Source organism: Sciurus carolinensis, chromosome 7 (genome assembly GCF_902686445.1).
Source record: "Sciurus carolinensis chromosome 7, mSciCar1.2, whole genome shotgun sequence".
NCBI classification, from domain to species: Eukaryota; Metazoa; Chordata; class Mammalia; order Rodentia; family Sciuridae; genus Sciurus; species Sciurus carolinensis.
In genome coordinates, this window is record NC_062219.1 from 127,779,401 (window position 1) to 127,802,063 (window position 22,663).

The following is a 22,663-nucleotide window of genomic DNA, read 5'->3' on the forward strand; positions in this document are numbered from 1 at the left end:
TAAAAATCAGAAATGAAAGAGGAGACATTACCAATTGATATCACAGAAATACAAAGGACCAAAAATGTTCAGCGTCTCTAATCATCAGGGAAATGCAAATCAAAAATACAATATCTCCTCACACTTGATAGAATGTCTGTAATCAAAAAGACAAAAGACAATAAGCATTGACAAGGATGTGGAGAAAGGTGAACCCTTGCACACAGTTGGTGAAAGTGCAAATTAGTAATAGTATCTATGAAAAACAATATGAAGTTTCTTCAAAAATTAAAAACAAAATTACCATATGATCCAGCAATTTCACTACTGGGTATATATCCAAAAGCAGTAAAATCAGTATAGCAAAAAAATGTCTACATCTCCGTGTCTATTTCAGCATTATTCATAATACTCAAGCATGAAATCAACTTAACAAATCATCAATGGATAAATAGATTAAGAAATGTGTTACCTATGCACGATGGAATAATATACAACCTTAAAAACAGAAGGAAATCCTATCATTTGCAACAATATGGATGAAACTGGAGGACATTATATTAGGTGGAATAAGTCAGACAAAGAAAAGCAAATACTGAATAATCTCACTTTTATGTGGAATATCTCTGGAGATATCTATAAGGCATAAAAGTGATAATGTAATGATTTTCTGTATTTAATAGAATCATGTGTCATTTTACCAAGTGAGCAGCTAATTTGAGAAAATAAGCACAATTATAATTTGCCAACATGAATTTCATTAGTCATATTATGAACTTTTAAGTGATTCTCCATCTGAATGGTTTTAAAGTAAAAGTGAAATCTAACTGGGTGCTGTGGCGCACACCTATAATCCCAGCAACTCAGGAGATTGAGGCAGGAGGATCACAAGTTCAAAGACAGACTCAGCAATTTAGTAAGGCCCTAAGCAACTCAGCAAAATCCTCTCTCTAAATAAAATATAAAAAAAGGGCTGGGATTGGCTCAGTGGTTAAATGCCCTGGGTTCAATCCCTGTTACCAAAAAAAATAAAATAAAATAGAATATTGAAATCTACTAATAGACAAATTCTAGGAATAACTTAATGTCTGATCAAATTTATTCACTGTCACTGTACTTCCTTCTTTCCATTTTATTAAAACTAGTCATAACAATACACATACATAAAAACTGTGATGGGCTGACAGATCTAGCTCCGTGAGAATGTTAGAGGTCAGACTATAAGGGAAATGACTAAACAGACTCCATTTTGCTCTGAGACTCCATATTATGTAGGAAATAAGCTTCTCCCATGGGAACAACCCGCCTCTGTGCCCATCATCAGTTACTTAGTGTGACATGTTTAACAATACAGAATGATAATTCCTATGTAAAGAAAAATTCTTCTCTTTTGATTCCTATTGCTCCTAAACAATGTACCATGTGAACAGTGATTGTGTGGGTGTTAGTAACCATTCTTTAGTTTGTACCTAGGTAAGGGTCATTTTGACCCACTTCCCCCTCTGTTGATGATCTCATGATATTAATGTGTAATTTTGTGTCATAGCAACAGACACTTATGATTAATGTGATTTTTGGTATAAGAACCCCTACAACCCTGTGGTCGGGGCTGTTCTCCCAATAGCCATTTTTTGGAGCATTGTGTGAGGCAGTCAGCTGGCCAGCTTAATAAAGACTCTCAAATTTGGACTTCTCAGTGGTGATCGGTCTGTTCTTAAGTTGTGCCCCATAACAAAACATTTTAATACGTGTATGACTAGGTTTAGCAAAATTGATTTTAGTATTAGAAAACATGAATTACAACCTTCAACAAATATTAAATGAAAATTTAATATGTAGCAGCTACTATAATCCATGCTGGAGGTACCATAAGGAGCAAGAGAAAATCTCCACTCATAGATTTTAGAGATAGTGTCATTAGAAAATTCAATAGACAATTCCATCTAACTTACCTAAAGAAATTTTTTTTTATTTCATGTTACAGAATAGGTTATCAGTAGTAGTTGTTGATCCATAATGAAATCAATGTATAGCACCAGTGGATTAAAAAATCAGGAAATTATACTCGAGAATATCCTTTACTCATATTTCGGGCAAATGTGTCTCTATGAAAGTGAAAACATGTAGTGAGCTGAACTTCGCTTCTTATAAAAGATTTATTCCCATGTCAAATTTAAAGATGATATACAATGCAATTGTTTAGGGAACTTTTTAAAATGGGGAAGCACTCAGTAAGATTCCCAGTGATCATCTCTCCCACAGAGATACAAATTTAAATTGATATTTATGCACCAAACTATCTTCACAAGAACTAAGAAAGCCAGATGAGAGAGCATAGTACCTGGTCTTAGCATAATAATAAGAAAAGATGCATTGAAGAAGGCTTAAAGAAAGGAGATTCACAAGTCAACACTTCCCCAACTCCAAGCAGCTGGAGAGAAATGCCTTCTACTTGGAGGAGGGAGAGGAAGTTAAGTCCAGGCCTTAGACTTGAAACCCTGTACCAGGCACATCATGATGAAACCCAGTGATAGGCAGAGTCACATTACCATGAGCCCCAGACTAACACCTAGGACTGAGCCACTGAAAATGCACTAGCCAGACAGCCAAATGACTGCCTCTACCACCATCTTCCCCAAATAGTAAGGAGCAACACTTCACCTGATGGGTGGTGGAACAGGAAACTGAGCACAGCACATGAACTTGGAGCTTAGTGCAGACAGAGATCCTAATAGTTCCTATCCCCAGACACTATAGACAGAGCCTCTGAAGCCACCCTGTGCCCAGCAGAGACTCTCTGCCCCAGTAGATCAAATTCTACTGTCAAGCACCACCCATGGCTGGTTGTAGAGGTCTAAGGCCATGTGTCCACCTCAGGAGCAGTGGCCCATAGCAGCATATGTACTGGTCTCAATGTGCTGAGTTTGGATTGTGATCTAGCACGGTGGTATTGGGGGCCATGGGACTGCCCACCCTGTCTTTCTTCCAAACCCAAATAGCACAACACAGAGAGAATAACAGTCCATATACAAGGGGAAAGGGAAACACACACAGGTCATTTCATAGGAGCCTGGTGCTTGTTCTTCCACAGAGAGGTCCAGAGCAGGGCAAAATCCTGTGGTCTGTCTGTTGTCCAGGTACTCTGTATGAGGTTTCTGGGCTTACCCTAGCCCCAAGTGGAGGCTCCTGAGGATGGACTATCCTTTTTAGACACTCCAATTTTATTCTGAACAGATCAACTGGGTTTGGGGACAAGTCTGTGTTTACAGTGCCCTCTAGTGTTGGATCAGCAGCAACACACCAACAGGGTATTAAGGACAAACTTGATTTAAGATGCTATCTAGTGCTAAAATAGCACAAATGAAGAGAAAATAAGCAAACTGCTTAGAATTTCTGGAAGGACAGGCACAAATAAAGCCAAATTAAAAAGAGTGAAATAAATACCTCCAATATGAAAATAACATATGCCAACCAGCTTCAAAAACTTTCAAGGAAACTTGACTTCATCTAATAGACAAAATATGTCACCAGAAATCAACCATGTGGCAATTGATATGTGCATATCCTCAGACAATAATTCAAAATTACTATTTTAGGAAAATTCTATGAGCTTCAAAAAACACAGAAATTACTTAGTACTTTATCAAGGAAACTTAACAGAGATATTGAAGTAATTTTTAAGAAACAAAAGAAAAATCCCTGAGCTGAAAAGTACACTTAGAAGAATTTTAATTGCAATTGAAGGCATCAATGAAAGAATAGATTAGGCAGAAAAAAATGAATGAATGATCTCAAAGACAGGCTATTTGAAAACATACAACCAGAGAAGAGAAAAGGAAGAAGAGAAATGAAGAAAACCTACAGGAAACTTGGGACAGCCATAAAAGACAAAAGTGTCATTGGGGTTGAAAAGGCATTGAAAATGCCCACAGGATTTAAAGCTTATTCAAAGAGATAATAACAGAAAACTTTCAAAACCTAAAGAAGGATACAAATGTCCAGGCACAGGAAGATTGAAGGTCACCAGTCAAAGGAAACAAAATTACAGTTAGATAATAGGAATATGTTTCAAGAGATCTATTATATAATCAGATGACTATAATTAATGATGGTACATTGTATTCTTGAGAAGCATTTTATTTTTGAAATGCATTCTTGAGAGACTAGATGTTATGTGTTTTCACTTTAAAATGACAACTTTGCGAGATAATTAATTAGTTAAATATGACCAACCATTTGGAGAATACAAGTATTTTTAAAAGACACAAGACTTAAAAACAAAAACTCTAAACTAAAAACAAATCTTTCAGAATATGCACAATATATTTTCTATATGCATACATATAGGAAATTATTACATTTTACTAAAAGATACCAAGGAAGACCTCAATAAAGCTAATCTCATGTCTAAGGACAGGAATATTTATATGATAAATAATTCCCTCAAAGAATTATTTTTTGTTGTTGCCGGGGATTGAACCCAAGGCCATGTACATGCAACAAAGAGATTTATTGATTCAATCCAACTCACTTTTTTCATTGAAATCAACAAGGTAAACAACAAAGGGTTAAGAGTGGCAAGACACTTGCGAAGAAGAACATTAAAGAGATGTCCCCTGCCCTCCTAGATATTGCAATTCACAGTAAATATGCATAATTAATACAGGATGATAATGCAGAAAAAGACAAATAGAGCAATGCAGCAGACAAAGATACACACCAGCATATACACTAACTCACATACAGAGAGGGGGGGGGGAAAGGGGGAGGAGAGAACTTTGATATATGAAAGAGGTGATACGGCATTGCTGGGAAAAGAAAAAATGTTTTTTAAAATTATGTTGTAATTTGGTTAACCCACAGGAAAAATAAATAAATTTGGATGCTTACTTTCCACCATACAGATAACACCTGGTAGATGAAAGGTAGAACTTTTAAACTTTAGGGGAAACTATAGATTACAGAGAAAGATTGCTTAAAGAAGACACTAAGGAAAAGATTAATATGTTCTTCAGACAGACATAGTGGTGCATACCCATTTAGCCAGCTACCCCGGAGACTGAGGAAGGAAGATTTCAAGTTCAAGGCCAACCTGGTCAACTCTGCAAGACCCTAGTCAAAATAAAATTTATAAAAGACTGAGGATGTGACTCAGTGGTAGAGTTCTTGCCTTCAATCCCTAGAATGACAATTTAAAAAAGAAACCTTCACTATTAAAATTAATGACTTCTGATCAGCAAGAAATACAATTTTAAAGTAAAAAACTCAAGCAACAAACACAGAAAATATTTGCAGGGCATATGACCAACAGAGAATTTAAAACAAGAATAAATATGTCTATAAATATGAAAAAGACACAACACAAAAATTGGCATAATCCAGAGTTAAGATGTCCAAAATATTGGAAATAGAAAAAAAAGAAATAGAAAAAAGAGAAATAGAATCATTTGAAATACTAAAAAATGGTTTATTCAAAGAAGAAAAATTACACATGAAACAACTATATGAAGAGATATTCAGCCTCAGTGGTTATTAGAAAAATTAAAATCAGGATCACAATTATGTAACATTTATATCATTTCAATTGAGAATAATTTAAAAGTTACAATACCAGCTGTACAGAAATTGTAACTAGATGGGAAAATTTACATATAATGAGTGTAGGACAAATTGATAAAATCATTTTGTAGAAAAATTACTTATAAAGTTTATTATTAACTTATTCTATAAACCAGCAATTCCTATCTTAGGTACACATACAAAAAACATTCTTGCCTGTGGGCCCCAAGAGACATAAACAGAATTGTTCGTTATAGCACCTTTCAAACAAGCCAAAGAACTATTCTAAGTACAAATGTCCATCAACAAGTGAATAGGCAACTGTAATGTATTCACACAATGGAATATGAACCACAGTTACACAAAATATATTAGATAAGTTACAGGAAAAAATGTTAAGTGGCAAATAAAAGTCCACGAATATTTGCTAAGTATGATATCCTTTGTGTGAGTTCAAAAACAAGTGAACTTTATAATACAGTGTTATTTAGGCATTCACATTTGAATGTGAGCATGTTTAGTATCTATTTCTTAAATCAAGTATATGATGAGCACAAAATTCAAAATCATGTTTCCCCTGAGTTGGGTATGAAGAAAAGAGTATAAAGGCATATAGGTGACTTTGAGCTCTTGCTAAATTTCCTGTCCTTGAATTGAACACTAGACTACAGAGTGATCATGGTTTTTATGTGTTTGCAGTGCTGGATTGAACCCAGAACCTTCCACAAATCAGATAAGTGTTCTACCACTGAGTTATATCCACAATCCAATGTATTATTTTCAATTCATTCAAAATGGTGCAAGAATGATATTCATGAACTAAGAATAATGATTCCAAAAATTGGCTAAAAATAAAATATTTGGGGGGCTGGAGTTGTGGATCAGTGGTAGAGCACTTGCCTGGCATATGTGAGGCCCTGGGTCGAATACATCAGGACCACATATAAATAAATAAAATAAAAAAATCCATTGACAATTTAAAAAATATTTTAAAATAAAAATATTTCTGTCCTATTGAATCAAGACTTAAATAATGTTAAGTTCTCCAGTGTAATTGATATCTTACCCATTAAACAAAAGAAATTTCAATTAAATGTGTTAAATTTTGAAGTATGGTTTACATTATACTTTTAATTTTCTTCTTCTTCTTTTTTTTTTTTTTTTTTTTTTTTTTTTGCGGTGTTAGAAATTGAATCCAGGGCCTTGTGCTTCCAGGCAAGCTCTCTACCAACTGAGCTATATCCCCAGCCCTACTTTTAATTTTCAATGTAAGTTTAATATAATATATAAAAAATTTAATTCATCCCTGAAATTAATTTCCTTTGGATAAATCTAAAAAGGAAAAGGAAAAAAATAAATGTCTTAAGGGAACTTTTCATAAAATTGTTATTTGGATGCACCTATGACCATAGTCATGAATCTCCTTAATCACCTGTGAGACATCAATTCCCACAAGGTCTAAACCTCATCAACAGAGTGACCTTCATAGTTGTAAATAAATATTTCCCTAGTACATGTTAAAGAGTCCTCGATTCATCAACCAACATAATACCCTTCTTTAATTAGGCAAAACTCCCCCTCTTAATGTAAGTGAGTATACAGTAAAAGATTTTGAGTATCCAACAAAAATGCATATAGCCAAAACTAATTCATCAGTCGAAACAGTTGCATTACTAATTTTTCTCCATCATCGGAATTAGAGAATGCCAGTAAATCTTAGTTCAACTGCTGCATTTAAATGTAAATGGAATTGTGGTATCAGTCAAATTTAAAAAAAAAAAAAACTGGTATCAGTATAAAAACACCAAAAAATTGGTTAACCCAATTTTTCAGGGCTTCAGTAACATGCCCCACAAGAAGTTTTTCTGAATTATTAATGCAATGAAGGATCATCATGATGAGAACATAGGTGCATTTGGACTACATGAGAGCATGACAGCTGAGAATTCTCCACGCATGAAAATATAAATATATTCTAATCTTTTTGGTTTCTGGTAAGTATTCTCTGCTATCTCCACCAGAAGATATAGGGTAGAAGACAGATCCTAGATAGTGTATACCTCCATCTGACATGAAGGCATAACTGTGAAAGGCATATATGAGATAGTAATATATTGATGCATTCTCTGGAGAGAGGATTGAAATTCAACAAGAGCAGTTAGTGTATTTTGAAGTTTCTGAATGTTTTCCATGCTTCAAGCATTGTGCTAAATATTTTATACTTAGTATATCATTTTAACCTCCTCAAAACCATCCTACAAAGCAGATACTGTTAGGATAACTATTTCACAGATGAGGAAAATTTAAAAGTTTATTAGCTTGCTCAAGTTATGCAATGAGGAAGTTGCTGACATCTGTGGAGTAAAAACACAGGTGGACTGAATCCAGGAACTGGGGTCTTAACTCTTTTGATACTGCCTTTCTGTTTGCATTATGTATGACTACAGCAATTCACCTCCTGCTTTAATTATAAGTGATCCATTTATTATGTATTATTTTAAAACAGGCAGTTTTCTATTCATATTATTTAAATTACATTTAAATATGCTTTGTTCATTTATCTTGAAATTCAATGCACTAAGTAAATGAAAAATTATCCTACATTATTTGGCACTGAAATACATCCACAGAACCAAAAATGAAAACTGAGTTTCTATTAAAACGTAGTGTCTCTTTTTACCATCTATTTCTTCAATTTCAGTGTTCTAAGTCTCATTTTTAATATCACATTCATTTTAAATGGAAGTTAAAATAATATCTAAAGTTTGAGACCAAGGTTTAAATCAATAAGGAAAATGGCAAAAAGCATAAAATGAAAAGTCCTACATTTGAATTTATAATATTAAATTACAAAGAATGTAATTCCTGTCCTGGCAGCATTTCTAATAAGAATACATAATGATCCAAAGTTTAAGCAGAGCCAGTCATGTTTTTCACCTGTTAAAAACAACTAATTATATTTTAGAAAATGTATGCAGATCATAGCTGTTCAGTTTTCTTCAGTAGTGTTGCACTTTTGTAGTACTGTGCTCACTTTCGAATTTACTAATTTAAGTCATTGGATTAAGCCATGATGTGTCCAATGGAGAGTAACCAGAAAAGCTTGGCCATTAAAGACATGCAGCATTAGAAAACAGTTAATAGAAGAAGTGCTTTGGCAATAGAAATCTAAGATTTTTATATTAAAATCTATTATCTAAACATTTTTGAGAATAGATTCTAATATTAAAAGAAACAAGCCAGCATGGCAGCCCACATCTATAATCCCAGTGGCTCCAGAGAGACTTAAAAGACTTATTCAATTTTGTTTGTTTGTTTGTTTTTGCAGTGCTGGGGATTGAACCCAGGGCCTTATGCTTGACAGGCAAGCACTCTATGAACTTAGCTACATCCCCAGCCCAACATATTCAATTTTTAATAAGCCAAACTATACAATATTGTCTATATATACACATTTAGGCAAATAACCTAAAAAGGTCAAGGAAGCGATTAACAACAAACACCAGGACTATCCACTGATAGTTCAGGGAAGATTAAAGAATGAATTATGATCAGGATGAGTTAAAGACAACTCCTGGAGTAGGTGGCAAAGTTCTATGTCTTAACTTAGGCAATCAGTACAAGATTATTCACCTAAACTTGTCACATTTTTATTTTCTATTTGTTGGTTGATCATATCTATTTATTATTTCATAATAAAACAGTTTTTTTACAAAGCCATGATGAATCGGCTACTTGTATTACTTTCAGAATAAAGAAGAGTCAATGCCGGATGCTGTCAAATGGAATTTTTGAGCTCAACCTAAGAGGCACTGACTGAAGGAAAGAGGCTGTTTCATGTGCAACTGACCTTTCCTGTCACTGAAGCTATACAAATAAAAGCTGTATGAATCTTCTGTGGAAAGATCTCCTGTGGAAAAAAAGTTGAATTCATGACCTCTAAGGTCCATTCAACTTTAAAATTTATGGCTTTTTGAACACTAGCCCAAATTTAAGAGATTGAGGGTCCAGTGCAGTTTGTAATCAAGCATTCAAGGAAATCAAACCCTCTTACCCCTAAGGTTTATCAACCCAATGGTACATTACATTGTGTTTGTATATTTTTTTGTATACATACTGTATTTGTACATTCACAAAGTCATACAAAAATTTTTAAGACAATCCAGTTTAGCTGGAGAGCATAATGATAAAAATCGCTTGTGTGAAAAATTAAGGCAATAAGGGTAGATAAAATAATAGTTATTTGGGTGTAGGAGGGCGTGAGCATATTTGGTCTTTTTAGAATTAAATGTAAACCCAGCACACTACTTCCTACTGCTTTTACAAATATTAATGTTTATAACCTTTCATTAAGGAAAGGAATATTACTATATGAATTCCCCATATAAATAACTTGGTATACAGACAGGTTAAATTATTGCCCAAGGAAACATAGCCTCCAAATGGTAGAACTGGAATTTTATTCCAGGCTTTTTGAGTTTAAAAGTTGTGTACTTAAATGCTATGTTTGACTTGGGAGACATCCAACTACAGAAAAACTGCACACTTATTAGTTAGTTTATACTTTTGTACTAAGAAAAACTACATCTATACTTCATGGTACTTACTAATAAAAGTTTCTTCATGATTACAATATTTTCAAGTTCTATCTAAAGTGTACATAATAGTGATTTATTCAAGATAATTTATCTTTACCTTATTTATGTAACTGCAAAAAATTAAGGTTTTTATTACATAACCATGAGGACACTATATACCTAGATAAGATACCATAAGGCTGTAGTTCATGGTTCAGGCTGGCAGAAAAAAAAATATTTTTAATTCAATAACTAAGATTTCTAACTATTTAATGATATACCATAGTTCAGAAATGGTGAAACTGATGGAATCTTTATCCCTTTTAAGTACTCTTTTAGAGTCAAAGGTGATGATTTTACATGAAGTGTTCCAAAGCAACCAGGAGATCCACTATGTAATTGATAAATTTCATAAGGACAAACATAACTCGCTGGTTATTTTATAAACTGTTATTTATTTCAGTTATATAAGAGTTGATGACAAATGTTGTTATGTGTTTATGGTGGACAAATGACTCTGGATTAGTTCAATTTTTAACTCTAACTAATCAATGATGTTTCTCTGAGGGTATAATATTAGGCATTAAAGTGTCCAAAAAATGGCTTCTGTACAAGTAAGTAAAGGTTGATACTAAAGATTTTTATTTTTTGGTAAAGAAAAACACACCAACAAAACAAGGCAGTGTAGTTTATACAGTAACTACAAAACTTGCAATGTTGGGGAGTAGGAAAAATAGAAGAAGGTTGGTAGTGATTGTGATTATGATGCTTGGAATGAGACATTAGTAAGTAAATTTAGAAAGTGATTCTGCTACCAAATTGTGGAGCTTATCCCAAGAAAATGTCATTTTATTTCTGACCTCGAACACAACTCCTCTGATAAGGGAAAGATTTACCACAATGAAGTGATAGAGTTATAATTTATGAGGAAAAATCTCCCCAAAATATATCCCACTCTTAAGTTATATTATTTACTTTATGGCTTCATCATTTAATCAAAATACATAGAACCATGGATGGTATGCCATGTTAATCTTTTTCAGTGATTTAGAATATACTGGTTGAGTTTAGCATATTGTTAGAACAACTTTGATTAAATATGGAGAAGCCCTGGGCACCAAATATTAGAAGAGATGTTACAAATAGGAAAAAAGCATGAATATAAGGAAGTCAGGGATACTTAAAACAAATGTCAGAGACTTTCCATTTTTACCTATGGCTGACTCTATTTTTTGTTACCATAATATTCTAGTTTTCATAAGGAACAATGGAAACAAGCAATGAAAGTTCCAGAACAGACTTCATCCTTCTAGGGTTTTCTGATCAACCTCAACTAGAGAGCATCATCTCTGTGTTTGTCTTCATCTTCTATATTGTGACTCTGGTAGGAAACACAACCATCATTCTTGTATCTTACCTAGACACCCAACTCCATACCCCCATGTATTTCTTCTTATCTAATTTATCCTTTTTGGACCTCTGTTATACAACTAGCATTATCCCCCAGATGCTGGTAAATCTTTGGGGTCCCAAAAAATCCATTACATATGGAGGGTGTGTGCTCCAATTCTTCTTTGCCCTTGACCTAGGAGCCACGGAATGTCTTCTCTTGGCTGTCATGGCTTATGATCGCTATGCTGCTGTCTGTCAACCTCTTCACTACACAGTAATAATGCACCCTGAGCTTTGCCAGAAGATGGTGCTGACCTCCTGGTTGGGTGGTCTTGGCAGTGCCTTAATTGTTTGCTCTTTGACTTTGAAGTTACCCAGATGTGGGAACAGGAAAGTGGATAACTTTTTCTGTGAAATGCCAGCATTGATCAAGATGGCTTGTGTCTATTCAAGAGTAATTGAGATTGTTGTCTTTGCTCTTGGAGTAGTATTTCTTTTAGCACCTCTATCACTTATTCTCATTTCATATGGAGTTATCACTCAAGCTGTGATGAGGATCAAGTCAGCAGGAAGGTGGAGAAAGGTCCTTAATACATGTGGTTCTCACCTCACAGTAGTAACTCTATTTTATGGGACAATCATTTATATGTACATGAAGCCACAGAATACCACATCCCAAGAGCAAGGAAAGTTCTTTACTCTCTTTTACACAATCGTCACACCAAGCCTTAACCCTCTGATCTACACTTTAAGAAACAAAGATGTGAAGAGTGCAGTGAAGAGAATACTAGTGATAGATAAATGTTCAACAAAAGCATGAGGTAAATGGGAAAGTTAAGCCAGTGTAGAGAACTTTGGACATGACTATTTATTGGGCATGTACAATGTACCAAGAATTGTACTAGATACAATGTTTAACTTTTTGAATAGGAAATAGAGAAATGATATGAAGACATAAATACATAAAGAAATATCCATGGGATAAGAAACTAATCAAGGACCACAGTCAAATAACTAATTATAAAATGTAGTAAATACAGTAATAGAAATATGCAAAAAGTATTAAAGAAATTTTCACATGGACATCTATGTTAATGAAGAGTTATCTGGACAGTTTTTGTTCTTCCCATACATACTACTTTATGAGAAGTGACACTCCTCTTCATTCACATGACAATGCCTGAGCAGCCTTTGTGGTGGAGGCTCTCTGTCAATATATATTCCACCCAAATTTTAGCTGGTTATATGACAACCATGCTGCAAACCATGCTCTTATCTTGGTCTCCATCAATACAATGCCAGGGAAGTAATGGGTATGACTTCTAGATCAATATCTTTCACATGAACCTACTTGCCATCGCCTTCCTCACACCATTCCTATTAGCTGGAATGTGAATGTCGAGGGTATCTCACTTGGACCATGCAAAGGGAAACAGAACCATGAGAGAGAATGTAACAGGAATATAGAAGGACAGCAACCCACTGGCAGAGCAAGAGCTCCAAACCATTAGAGGAGAAAAAAATCTTCCATTGTTTGTAATATTAATTAAGCCTCTGTATTGTGGGGGCTTTTTGTTAGAGTAACTTAAATCTAACCCTTATATGGTCTGATAAGGAATTTGGGATTTATCTTGGAGAAAATAGTGGTCCTGGGACCAGAAGCATCAGCATCACCTGGAAACACATTAGAAATGCACCTTCTTGGACCTCATCCCAGAAATGCTGAGTCAACAATCTGAGGATGGACCCAGCAAACTACATTTTTTTAAACAAGCACCTCAGTTGATTCTGATCAAGCTAAAGTTTAAGAACCACTATTTTCGGGAATAGGGAGAGATCAAGTATCTCATAAGAAAAAATTACCATGGTTTTATAGATTTTAATGAATGGCCTTCCTGGTGGATATGGAAAAGAACATAGATATCAATCATAACTTTTAGATAAATATCCTAAATGTCACACTCCAGGTCAGAGTCAGTCCATGAGAGACTTTCCACTACCACCACCACCACTAATCTTGAAAAATTAGGAAAATATGAAGTTTCACTTACCATTAAATGAAGTCACTACAAAAGGTTGCTTTTTAATTAATACCATATACTTCATGCACTTTGGCTTTATGATGCTCTTTCTTATATTGAATGATGGTGGTAGTGCATGGTAAATTTTTGGAAAAGAGTTTGACGTTCTTCATTCACAAAACAAAAACTTAGTACACTTGTGTTTGTCCCCCATTTTTCACTTTACTAAGCAAATACATTCACGTCTAGAGATTCCTATGCTGGAGAATAAACTACTCAACTTCTTTACAAGTCAACCATTTCAGAAATTGGAAATCCTCTCTTCATGTGAAAGATTCCATTGCTGTGACATTTAGGCAGAGTTGGTAAGGGCTTATGGACTTCTTTCTCAAATTTGCATTATGAAAACATTATACCTTCCTTGTAATGTTTTGATTCCTCTTTGCAGGTAACTTTAAATTTTCAATTACATTGGCTGTGATAAAAGTGAAGAATTGTTAAGTGGTAAAATATCTGAGGATAGGAAAAGCATGAAGAAATATAAACTTTACGGTGTTATAAGGTCAATGGAAGGACAATAAAGTATAGAATGATGAAATTGTGAATACTATAAATGATTTCAACTTTCCTTTGTGACAAGACCTGATCCCAAATCTTGATAAGACATTTGATTCATTATTTGAAAAACTCCATGCCCAGTTAAAATCTTGCATTATCTGAAAAGTCCTCCAAAATCTCACTAATCTATCTCTGAATTCCTTTAAAATCCTGATTATATCTATTATGGCATTATGCCATTTTATTTTAGTCACTTGTTTGTATGTGTATTTGAGGGAAAAGCATTGGTGAGCTTTTCAACAATGTGTTTGATTTTGCTGTGTCTAATCAGTTTCTGACATGAATTAAAACAGTAAATGTCTGTAAAATTGATAAATGAATAGATTTTTATTAAATATTCATGACAATATTATTGAATCTGCAGAATAGATAAGATCCTTATTAAGTGATTAATATAGGAGCAACAACTTCAATTTGTGTTAACTTTGAAGACATACAAAACACCTAAGTTGCAGAAAATGGGAAAGAAAACATAGTTTTTCTTTCACATGAATAATATTATCAAATCTTCACAACATTTCTTGAAGGCATGTATAAGTGCAGTCATCCCTCAATATCTGTGGTATATTAATGCCACAGATTAATTAAGGACTCCTTAAGTTACTAAAATTTGTGAATGCTCAAGGCCCTTAAATTACATGGCATACTGTTTGCACATAACCTACACACATCCTTTTATATACTTTAAATCATATTTAGATTACTTATAATACCTTAGTGTAATGTAATTGCTATGTAAATAGTTATGTTTTACTGTTTGGGTAATTACAAGAAAAAAATCTGTATATGTTCAGTATAGATGCAAATTTCTTCCAAATATTTTCAGTTGACATTGGTTGAATCCAAGGATATGAGACCCAGGGATACAGAAGGCAAAATATTTATATTTGGAAACTAGAAAACAAGAAGGAATTTTTAAAAATCTACATCTTGCTGGGCACGGTAGCCCACACCTGCCTATAATCCCAGCAACTAGAGAGGCTTAGGCAGAGAGGATAGCAAGTTTGAGACAAACCTCAGCAATTTAACAAAGTCCCATAGCAACTTAGCAAGCCCTGTCTCAAAAGAAATAAAGGCTGAGGATATGACTCAGTGGTTAAGTGCCCCTGGGTTCAATCCCCAATACTGAAAAAAAATCCATGCATTGTCTCATAGCCCAGAAATAATCACTGAATCTTTTTAATTAATTTCCTTTTAATTTATTCCCACCTATTTTGAAGTTTGGATCATGTTCAATTTAGCATCCTTCTCTATTTTGTTCGAGGTAAGCTTTCACATCAGGAATGATATTATCACCAAGGGGACAAAAGTTAACTTCTGTCATATCAAAAGATGTAATATCTTAGCTGTTACAATGATTGGTAGCTCTCCAAAGGGCTTATGTATATAAGTACATATGCAGTGTAAGTGTGGTATTAAAATTTCATTAAGAAGGATGAAATGGTGATAAAGAAATATAGACAATAAAATTAGTGTTGAAAAAGATAATTAAAGGAAAGAATTCTCTAGGCCAACCAATTGACAAAAAATACACACTTCTCTCCAGTGCCTGGGAGAGGCATTCATAGTATTCTAGATTGGCAAGGAAAACTTCCTTCAAGGATGGCCTTCAGCTAATCAGGGAAAATAATGGGAAAACCCTGGCATATGATTTTTTCAAAAGCTTGAAAACATCAGGAATTTGGAGAAATAAACATTTCACTTATTCCTGCTTTTATTAGTTTTCCACTGCCTCATGGACATTTTTTCAAAAGAAATACAAGTTCTAGAAATGATTACTGTAGTTTGAAATCCCTTATTCACAATTCTGAATCCAAAAGCTTAGAAAGCTAAGTTTTAATTCTATTGGCAGCAAAATCTAACCAGAACTAATGTGAGGCTATTTCTTGTCTTCACTGTGGTCCTACTAAACAAAGGCAGCTACATGTTAAAAGAATAATACCCCTCATTAAGAAACATTAATATTAGGTAGTTTTCATTTCTCAGAAACAGTAGATTTTTTTTAAAGAGACACTCATTACTAATTTATAAAACTATATTTTTTTAAGTTGAAGATTCAAGAGAAATGAGAATGTTTGTTTTAGGATACAGCAGTCATTGAGTGTATCATCAAAAGAAAAACTCAATGAATTATAAAACTTTAATCTACTTTTATCTAAGATTTTAGGTGCACATTTACAGTGGTCACTTGAAAACAATGAGTCGTATTTTTTGTTGTGAATCAACAGAAATAGCAAAAGAAATTTTCTTTCTTGTTCTTTTACCTTGTTGGCAAGCAATGTTCCATGAACTCTAAGCACAAACTCCTTGTTTTTCTTTGTTATTATTATTATATTAATTCATCATCCCTCCCCCCTCCCCTTACAGTGTTAATAAAACATAAAAGCCTCCGCAGTAGCACAGCGTGTAATCTCTGCTATTTGGGAGACCGAAGTAGAAGAATCACAAGTTTGAGGCCAGCCTGGGAAATTTATCAAGACCAAGTTTCAAAATTAAAAAAATAAAAAGGACTAAGGATGTGCCTTACTGGTAGAAGGACCCTGGATTCACCCAGAACATTAAAAAAAAAAAAATTAAAAGGTGGTAGAGCTCAATGTGTAAAACACCCCTGCACCCCTGGGTTCAATCCCCAGTACTTCAAAAAATTGAATGAATAGTGCCTCATTTTGGGCTCCCCTTCTTTCTAAATGTTCTCCACATTTCAGATTCCAGAAGAGATTTCCTATCAGGTTCCACACCCAACCAGGAAAATACTCAAGAGAGAGAAGGGATCGGATAAGGGAAAAACAGAGGAATGAATCTAACCTAAGTTTCCTATATACATGTATGAATATTCCTCAGTGAATCTCACCATCATGTATCTCCACAAGATGCGAACAACAACTAGTCTAAAAGTAAATAGATCAGTAGAAGGAAGGGATCAGGAAGAGGGAGGAGGGGGAAGAAAGGATAAATACAGGAGACCGAATTTGAGCAAATTATATTCCATGCTGTTTTAAGTATGTCAAAATAAATACTAATAATATTTATAACTAAAAAGGAACAATAAAAAAATTATTCATAGAAAAAAAGTTCATTGCTGCCACTTTTTATGGTTGCCACAAGGTGGTGCTGTTGGAGAAATGGTCACATTGTAGAGAGAACTGTTGCAGATGTCTGCACAGGCCTTCTAAACAAGTAGACACCCTTCCCCACTTTTCATGCCTAGTGTGCCTCAGTGAGCCCGGTGATTGCTCAGAGTGACAGGTCCTCGTTTCCAGGCATTCCAGTCTGAAAAGCAGCCTTTTCCATCAGAGAGCCTGCAGTTCAATAACTGGCAGAATTGTTTGTTCGTAGTTCCTTGGTGCCCTGATAACTAGTCCCTCGTCCTCCTGGGAATTCCCTCTTTCTTTAGGACCAGTTTTTCTTTCGTCGATTAACACAAAACAGGTAAAGAAAGAAAAAAATGTAACTTTAATGTAATTAATTACATCGCATTCCCCGGAGACTGCGCTCCAGACCCGCACGTTCTCGGAGCCTCCCGTAGCCAACGCTCAAGGACTACTTCCTTCAGGTTTTCCGAGTTTATTTCTCCCTCTTAATAGTGACCAGGACGACTTTCTTTCTTGTAGACTGTGAGGGGATGAGAAGTGAGACAAGGGAAATCCAAATTTCATTTCCAGAAGGATATCACACTACAGCCGTCTTGTGAATGAACCACACAGAGCACATAGGGATGGACTCCCTGGTTATCGGTGGTCTGTCTCTCCGTTACCTTGTGACACTGGGGATTCTGGGCTGTACAGTTTTGACCCCTGAATCCCATTTACCTCATCTGCTTTGTCAGAATTTCCCCTTTTCTGGTGTTCGTTCCTTATAATCACTTAGAGGTGTCTCTGGGTTGAAGGTGCAGTACCGAGGGTGATCGACAATCCCAACCCTTCCGCGTATGTCTAACCAGGACCTCTTTTTAAAAGCTGGGCAGGATTCATTGGAAAGGAAAGAAAGGATGTGCTGTTCTGAAGGTTGACAGGAATCTACAGGGCCCTGCTAAAAGCTAGACCAGGGTAACAGAGCATAACTGGGTCCCTTTGTCTTCCAAAGTTCTCCAAATTGTGAGACACAAGAAGTTAATGAACCTGGTCCAGTAAGACCCTGCTTTCAAAAATGCTCCCTAAGGGAACAGAGCTTTCTGATGCACTCTGGTGCCTGAGAATGAGTACAGAACCAGAAGCCCTCCTTTTTTTTTTTTTTTTTTTTTTTTTTTTAAATATGTTCTTAGTTGGTAATGGACCTTTATTTATATGCGGTGCTGAGAATCCAACCCAGTGCCTCGCACGTGCTAGGCCAGCGCTCTGCCACTAAGCCACAACCCCAGCCCCTAGAGGGGCTTTTGAGTAACACTGGTATTAGGAGGGTGTAGGAACTGCAGGAAAAAGGGGCGTTTTCCAGGAGAAAGAATCCAATCTACATTAATTCAAAAGTGTTAGCATCTGGGCTGTGTTTAGCTCTGGATACCAATGACTCAGTTCTGTGACTGGGAAAACCACACAAGGAAGCTTATTTTAAAAATCTCTGAGGTGATAATAAAGGAATCTGAAAAACAGGCATTAGCATATGTCATGTTAGTAAAAATTATATAGTAATTTTTGATTCATCAAAACATTTTTGTTGGGGCTGTGATTGTGGCTCAGTGGTAGAGCACTTGCCTAGCATGCAGGAGGCACTGAATTCGATCCTCAGTTACCACATAAAAATAAGTAAAATAAAGGTATTTTGTCCATGTACAATTTAAAATTTAAAAAAAAACATTTTTGCCTTCTTTCTAGTTACAGAATGAGTTAATGAGAATTTGAACAGTAGAATAATTATTCTAATAGAATGCAAACAAATACACATCTGACTGTTCTCTGTAAAATCTTGGAAACCACTATTATTCCAAAGTCCTATTTGCAATCTGTTGGGTTCTAACCTCCTGAGATACATCCTCCTGATTCTGGCCCTGAACCAGATTTTTATAGAAATTAATCAATGGTGCATATTTGTCCTTTCAGCTTTCGCTTAATTGGCATAGAAAAATTAGTGAAATGTTGAATATCATGCTAAGTGACATAAGCCAATCCCAAAACAACAAATGTTTTCTCTGATAAGTGGATGCAAACACATAAGGAGCAGGTGGTGTTAGGGAAGAATGGAAGAACACTGGATTTTGTGTAGATGTAAGAACGCTGGATTTTGTGTAGAAGGAAATGAGGGAAAGGGAGGGGACAGGGGAAGGAAAGATGGTGGAATGAGACATGTATGCTTACACAAATGGTGTGACTCTACATCGTGTACAACCAGAAATTAAAAGTTGTACTCCATTTGTGTACAGTGAATCAAAATGCATTCTGCTGTCATGTATAACTAAATAGAATAAAAAAAGAAAAATTAGTGAGACAAATAAAATGACTATTAGAACTAATCTTGTGGCATGACTGAGTACATTCTTTTAAGAAACCAATCCAATGGACTAGAAAGGGAAGGAAATAATCAACCCCTTCAGACCACAACAGGATTGCCTCAACTTAATCCTTTCTTAGCTACTCTTCCAGGGTAGCAGTATTGTTAATCTGGTTGGTCAAATTACAGGACATCAACAAAGTCTTGATTACTGTGGAGTGTTTCCATACTTTAAAAGGCACAAACCCATCTTCCATGCTTTGTCTTGGTTTTCCTCTTCTCTGAGCCAAGTCACTGAGACTGGCTTCTCGGTAAACTGGTCATCTTGCTTGTCACTTTTTCCCCAATTTATTTTTTTCATGTAGCTGACCAAAAATGACATGAACCTAAACTTTAAGTCACCACTGAAGAAAACTCCAGGCTACATACTCCAACTCAGACTTGAACCTCTGCATGAGAACTGATCTGCATTGGTGCTTCTTGACTAGTTGAGCGCTCATTCAGTTCTTTATAAGTTCGGCAGTTCCCTTTCATTCAACAAAGTGTTTTACAGCATTGGTTCAAGAATCAGACAACCCAATTCCAAATTCTACCACTTACTATCTATGTGACCCTATCTGTGTCTCATATTTCTCACCTTGAAAACAGAAATGGTAATCTCTAATTCATAAATTTATTGCAAGAATGTGATGCAAGGGGACTTGGGATGAAATCTACAATATCATGTAGTACAAATGAAGAAATAAAATTTATGGAGGAAACTTAGAACCGAGAGTCAAGAACAAGAGCCAGTATGGTCCTCTCAAAATCCCACAGAGAACCAAGGCCATGTTATTGACACGAAGTGGGTTGGTGCTCTAGACCTGACCCAACTGTTCTGCCTTCTCAAAGGATAATCTTGAACACCAATTTTCAGTAAAATAATAAGCAAACTACTTGATTGCCTGGCTGTCTGGGTTTAGATGTTAGCACAGGGAAGGAAGCAACTGAGAATATCTAACTATCTACCACCTGGTGACTATCAATCTAGGGGAGAATTGCAGCCCCTCCTGTTAGGAAGTGTAAGGTACTGGTCAATGGGAAGCTGAGGTTAGGTGCACTAGCTCCCTTCCTAAGCAAACTAAGTGAAATCCCAGGACCATTTTTTAAATATTCTGTTCATTTCCCCACAGAGGATTAAGCAAAATTTAACAAATGAAGTATTTAAGATAGTATCCAACTGCTGAATAAATGCTAACCATTGTAATAATAATGTCCTTTTGGCTATTGTTCCTTTAATTTCCTTAGAAATTTCATATAGTGTCAGAAGTGATTGACAGGGATGGAGTTAGTCAATTCAGTATCCTTTAGCAAAAAAAAAAAAAAAAAAATTAAAGCACCTGAAACCTAACCCTCAATGAATTAGTCATATCAACAGCTACTCTAGCCTGCAGCTTTATAACTCATGTGTACCTTTGTTTCTGAAGAGCTAACAGGTGTCCCCTACTACAGTTGCTTTCCTACCTAGTTTCAATTTCACAGTCACCAGTGTACCCCCTCCTAAAATATATTATCATATAATTTATGAGCTTTGCTAATTATTTTGTTGGCAAAGTTATGGGGAAACAGGCTGGCCATTTCTGTATAATATAGAACATGACAGGAACAGACCCCATCATCATGTGTCTTTTATAACATATCTTAAGTGATGAAATGTTAAAACAAGATCCCATTTCAGTATATCAGAAACTGTAAGTTCTTGAATGGTGATAATAGCTCAGGTACTAGCAACAGGGAAGACAAAAACATACCTGTAATACATATATATCCCTATATACGAGTCTCTGCCCACTGCAAGGTAGAAAGGGTCCCAAGTGATCAACTTGCCACCAAATAAATGGTTATTATTCTCAAGAGATCTTACCATGTCAAGGGTTCCATGCTAGCAATAACTAGCCCTTACTGACTGAGAAAATTAAAAATACTCCCAACTTTAGGACATATAACATAAAATATATACTATGTGGAGGTACAGATTAATGTCCTAGGGCTGCTGTAATAAGGTACCACAAACTGGACAGCTTAAAAAAAACAGAAATTTATTTTCTCATGTTTCTGGAAACCAGAAAGATCAAGGTTTTAGTAAACTGGTTCCTTCTGGGGCTATGAGGGAAATTTAGTCCAAGCCTCTTTCCTGGAGGTTTGCTAGCAATCACTGAAATTATCTGACTTGCATTATTATCCCAAACTCTGCCATCATCTTCACCTACTGTCTCCCTGTGTCCATATACAGATTTCCCTTCTTACAAATATTTCAGTCATGCTAAATTGGGGGCCACTCTAATGACCTCATCATAACTGCATGAGCAATTACTCTTTTTTTTTCAAACGTGGTAACATTCTGAGATAACTGGAACTCATAACTTTAATGTATGAATTGGGGGGCAAGCATAATTCAACCCATAACTCAGACAAAAAGCAAATATACAATAAAATGTAGGTGTAGTCATAAATGTTACTAAGAAAGATAAAGCAAGGTAGGGAGAGTGATGAAGAACTAATTTAGAGATGGCCGGGATGGTATCTCTAAGTATCATATGTAAGCAGAGTCCTAAATGAAGGGAATTAGTCTTGTGAAAATTGAGGAGAAAATTTTTTAGGAAATTGTAAGAACAGCAAGTGTGTTTGCTGAACAGCAAGAAAGTGTAGATATTGTGAAAAATCATAGGTGAGTCTTCCTATAATAACAGCAGCAAGGAAAAAAGACAATAATGCAGGAAGGGCCTTTTACTTCATAGGTCTGTGATTTTTATTCTAAGAGTGGAAGTTCAGAACATGGGATGTTCTACAGGGCAACTTGACTAAATTCTTCAAAAAGTCAGTGTCATAAAAGAGAAAGGTGAGTCAGTTGTTCTAGATTCACAATATCCCACAGAAATACCATGTAAGTAACAAGTACAATTTTAAGTTTTCTAATGTCATATTTAAAAAAAGTAAAAATAGCTGAAATTGATTTTAATTATTTTATTCATATCCAAATTATATCAGCATTAATCAAATTAAAATTGAGATCCTTATTTTCTGTATGAAATCAAAACTGATTATGTATTTTATACT

The 22,663-nt window shown here is 35.2% G+C and overlaps 1 protein-coding gene and 1 non-coding gene across 2 annotated transcripts; both read left to right on the forward strand.

The window, feature by feature from the left end:
• Positions 1–11,382: 11,382 nt before the first annotated feature.
• Positions 11,383–12,327, forward strand: LOC124989394 (olfactory receptor 2W1-like). Its single transcript, XM_047559263.1, has one exon. It carries the CDS (start codon positions 11,383–11,385, stop codon positions 12,325–12,327), a length of 945 nt encoding a protein of 314 aa, XP_047415219.1.
• A 6,477-nt stretch (positions 12,328–18,804) lies between these two features.
• Trnaa-agc (transfer RNA alanine (anticodon AGC)) lies at positions 18,805–18,876 on the forward strand. Its single transcript has one exon. It is a non-coding gene; the product is annotated as a tRNA-Ala (tRNA).
• Positions 18,877–22,663: the final 3,787 nt, after the last annotated feature.

Bases quoted from the DNA above. Each gene is read 5' to 3' on its own strand.
- LOC124989394 (XM_047559263.1), top strand. From the start codon at position 11,383: ATGGAAACAAGCAATGAAAGTTCCAGAACAGACTTCATCCTTCTAGGG.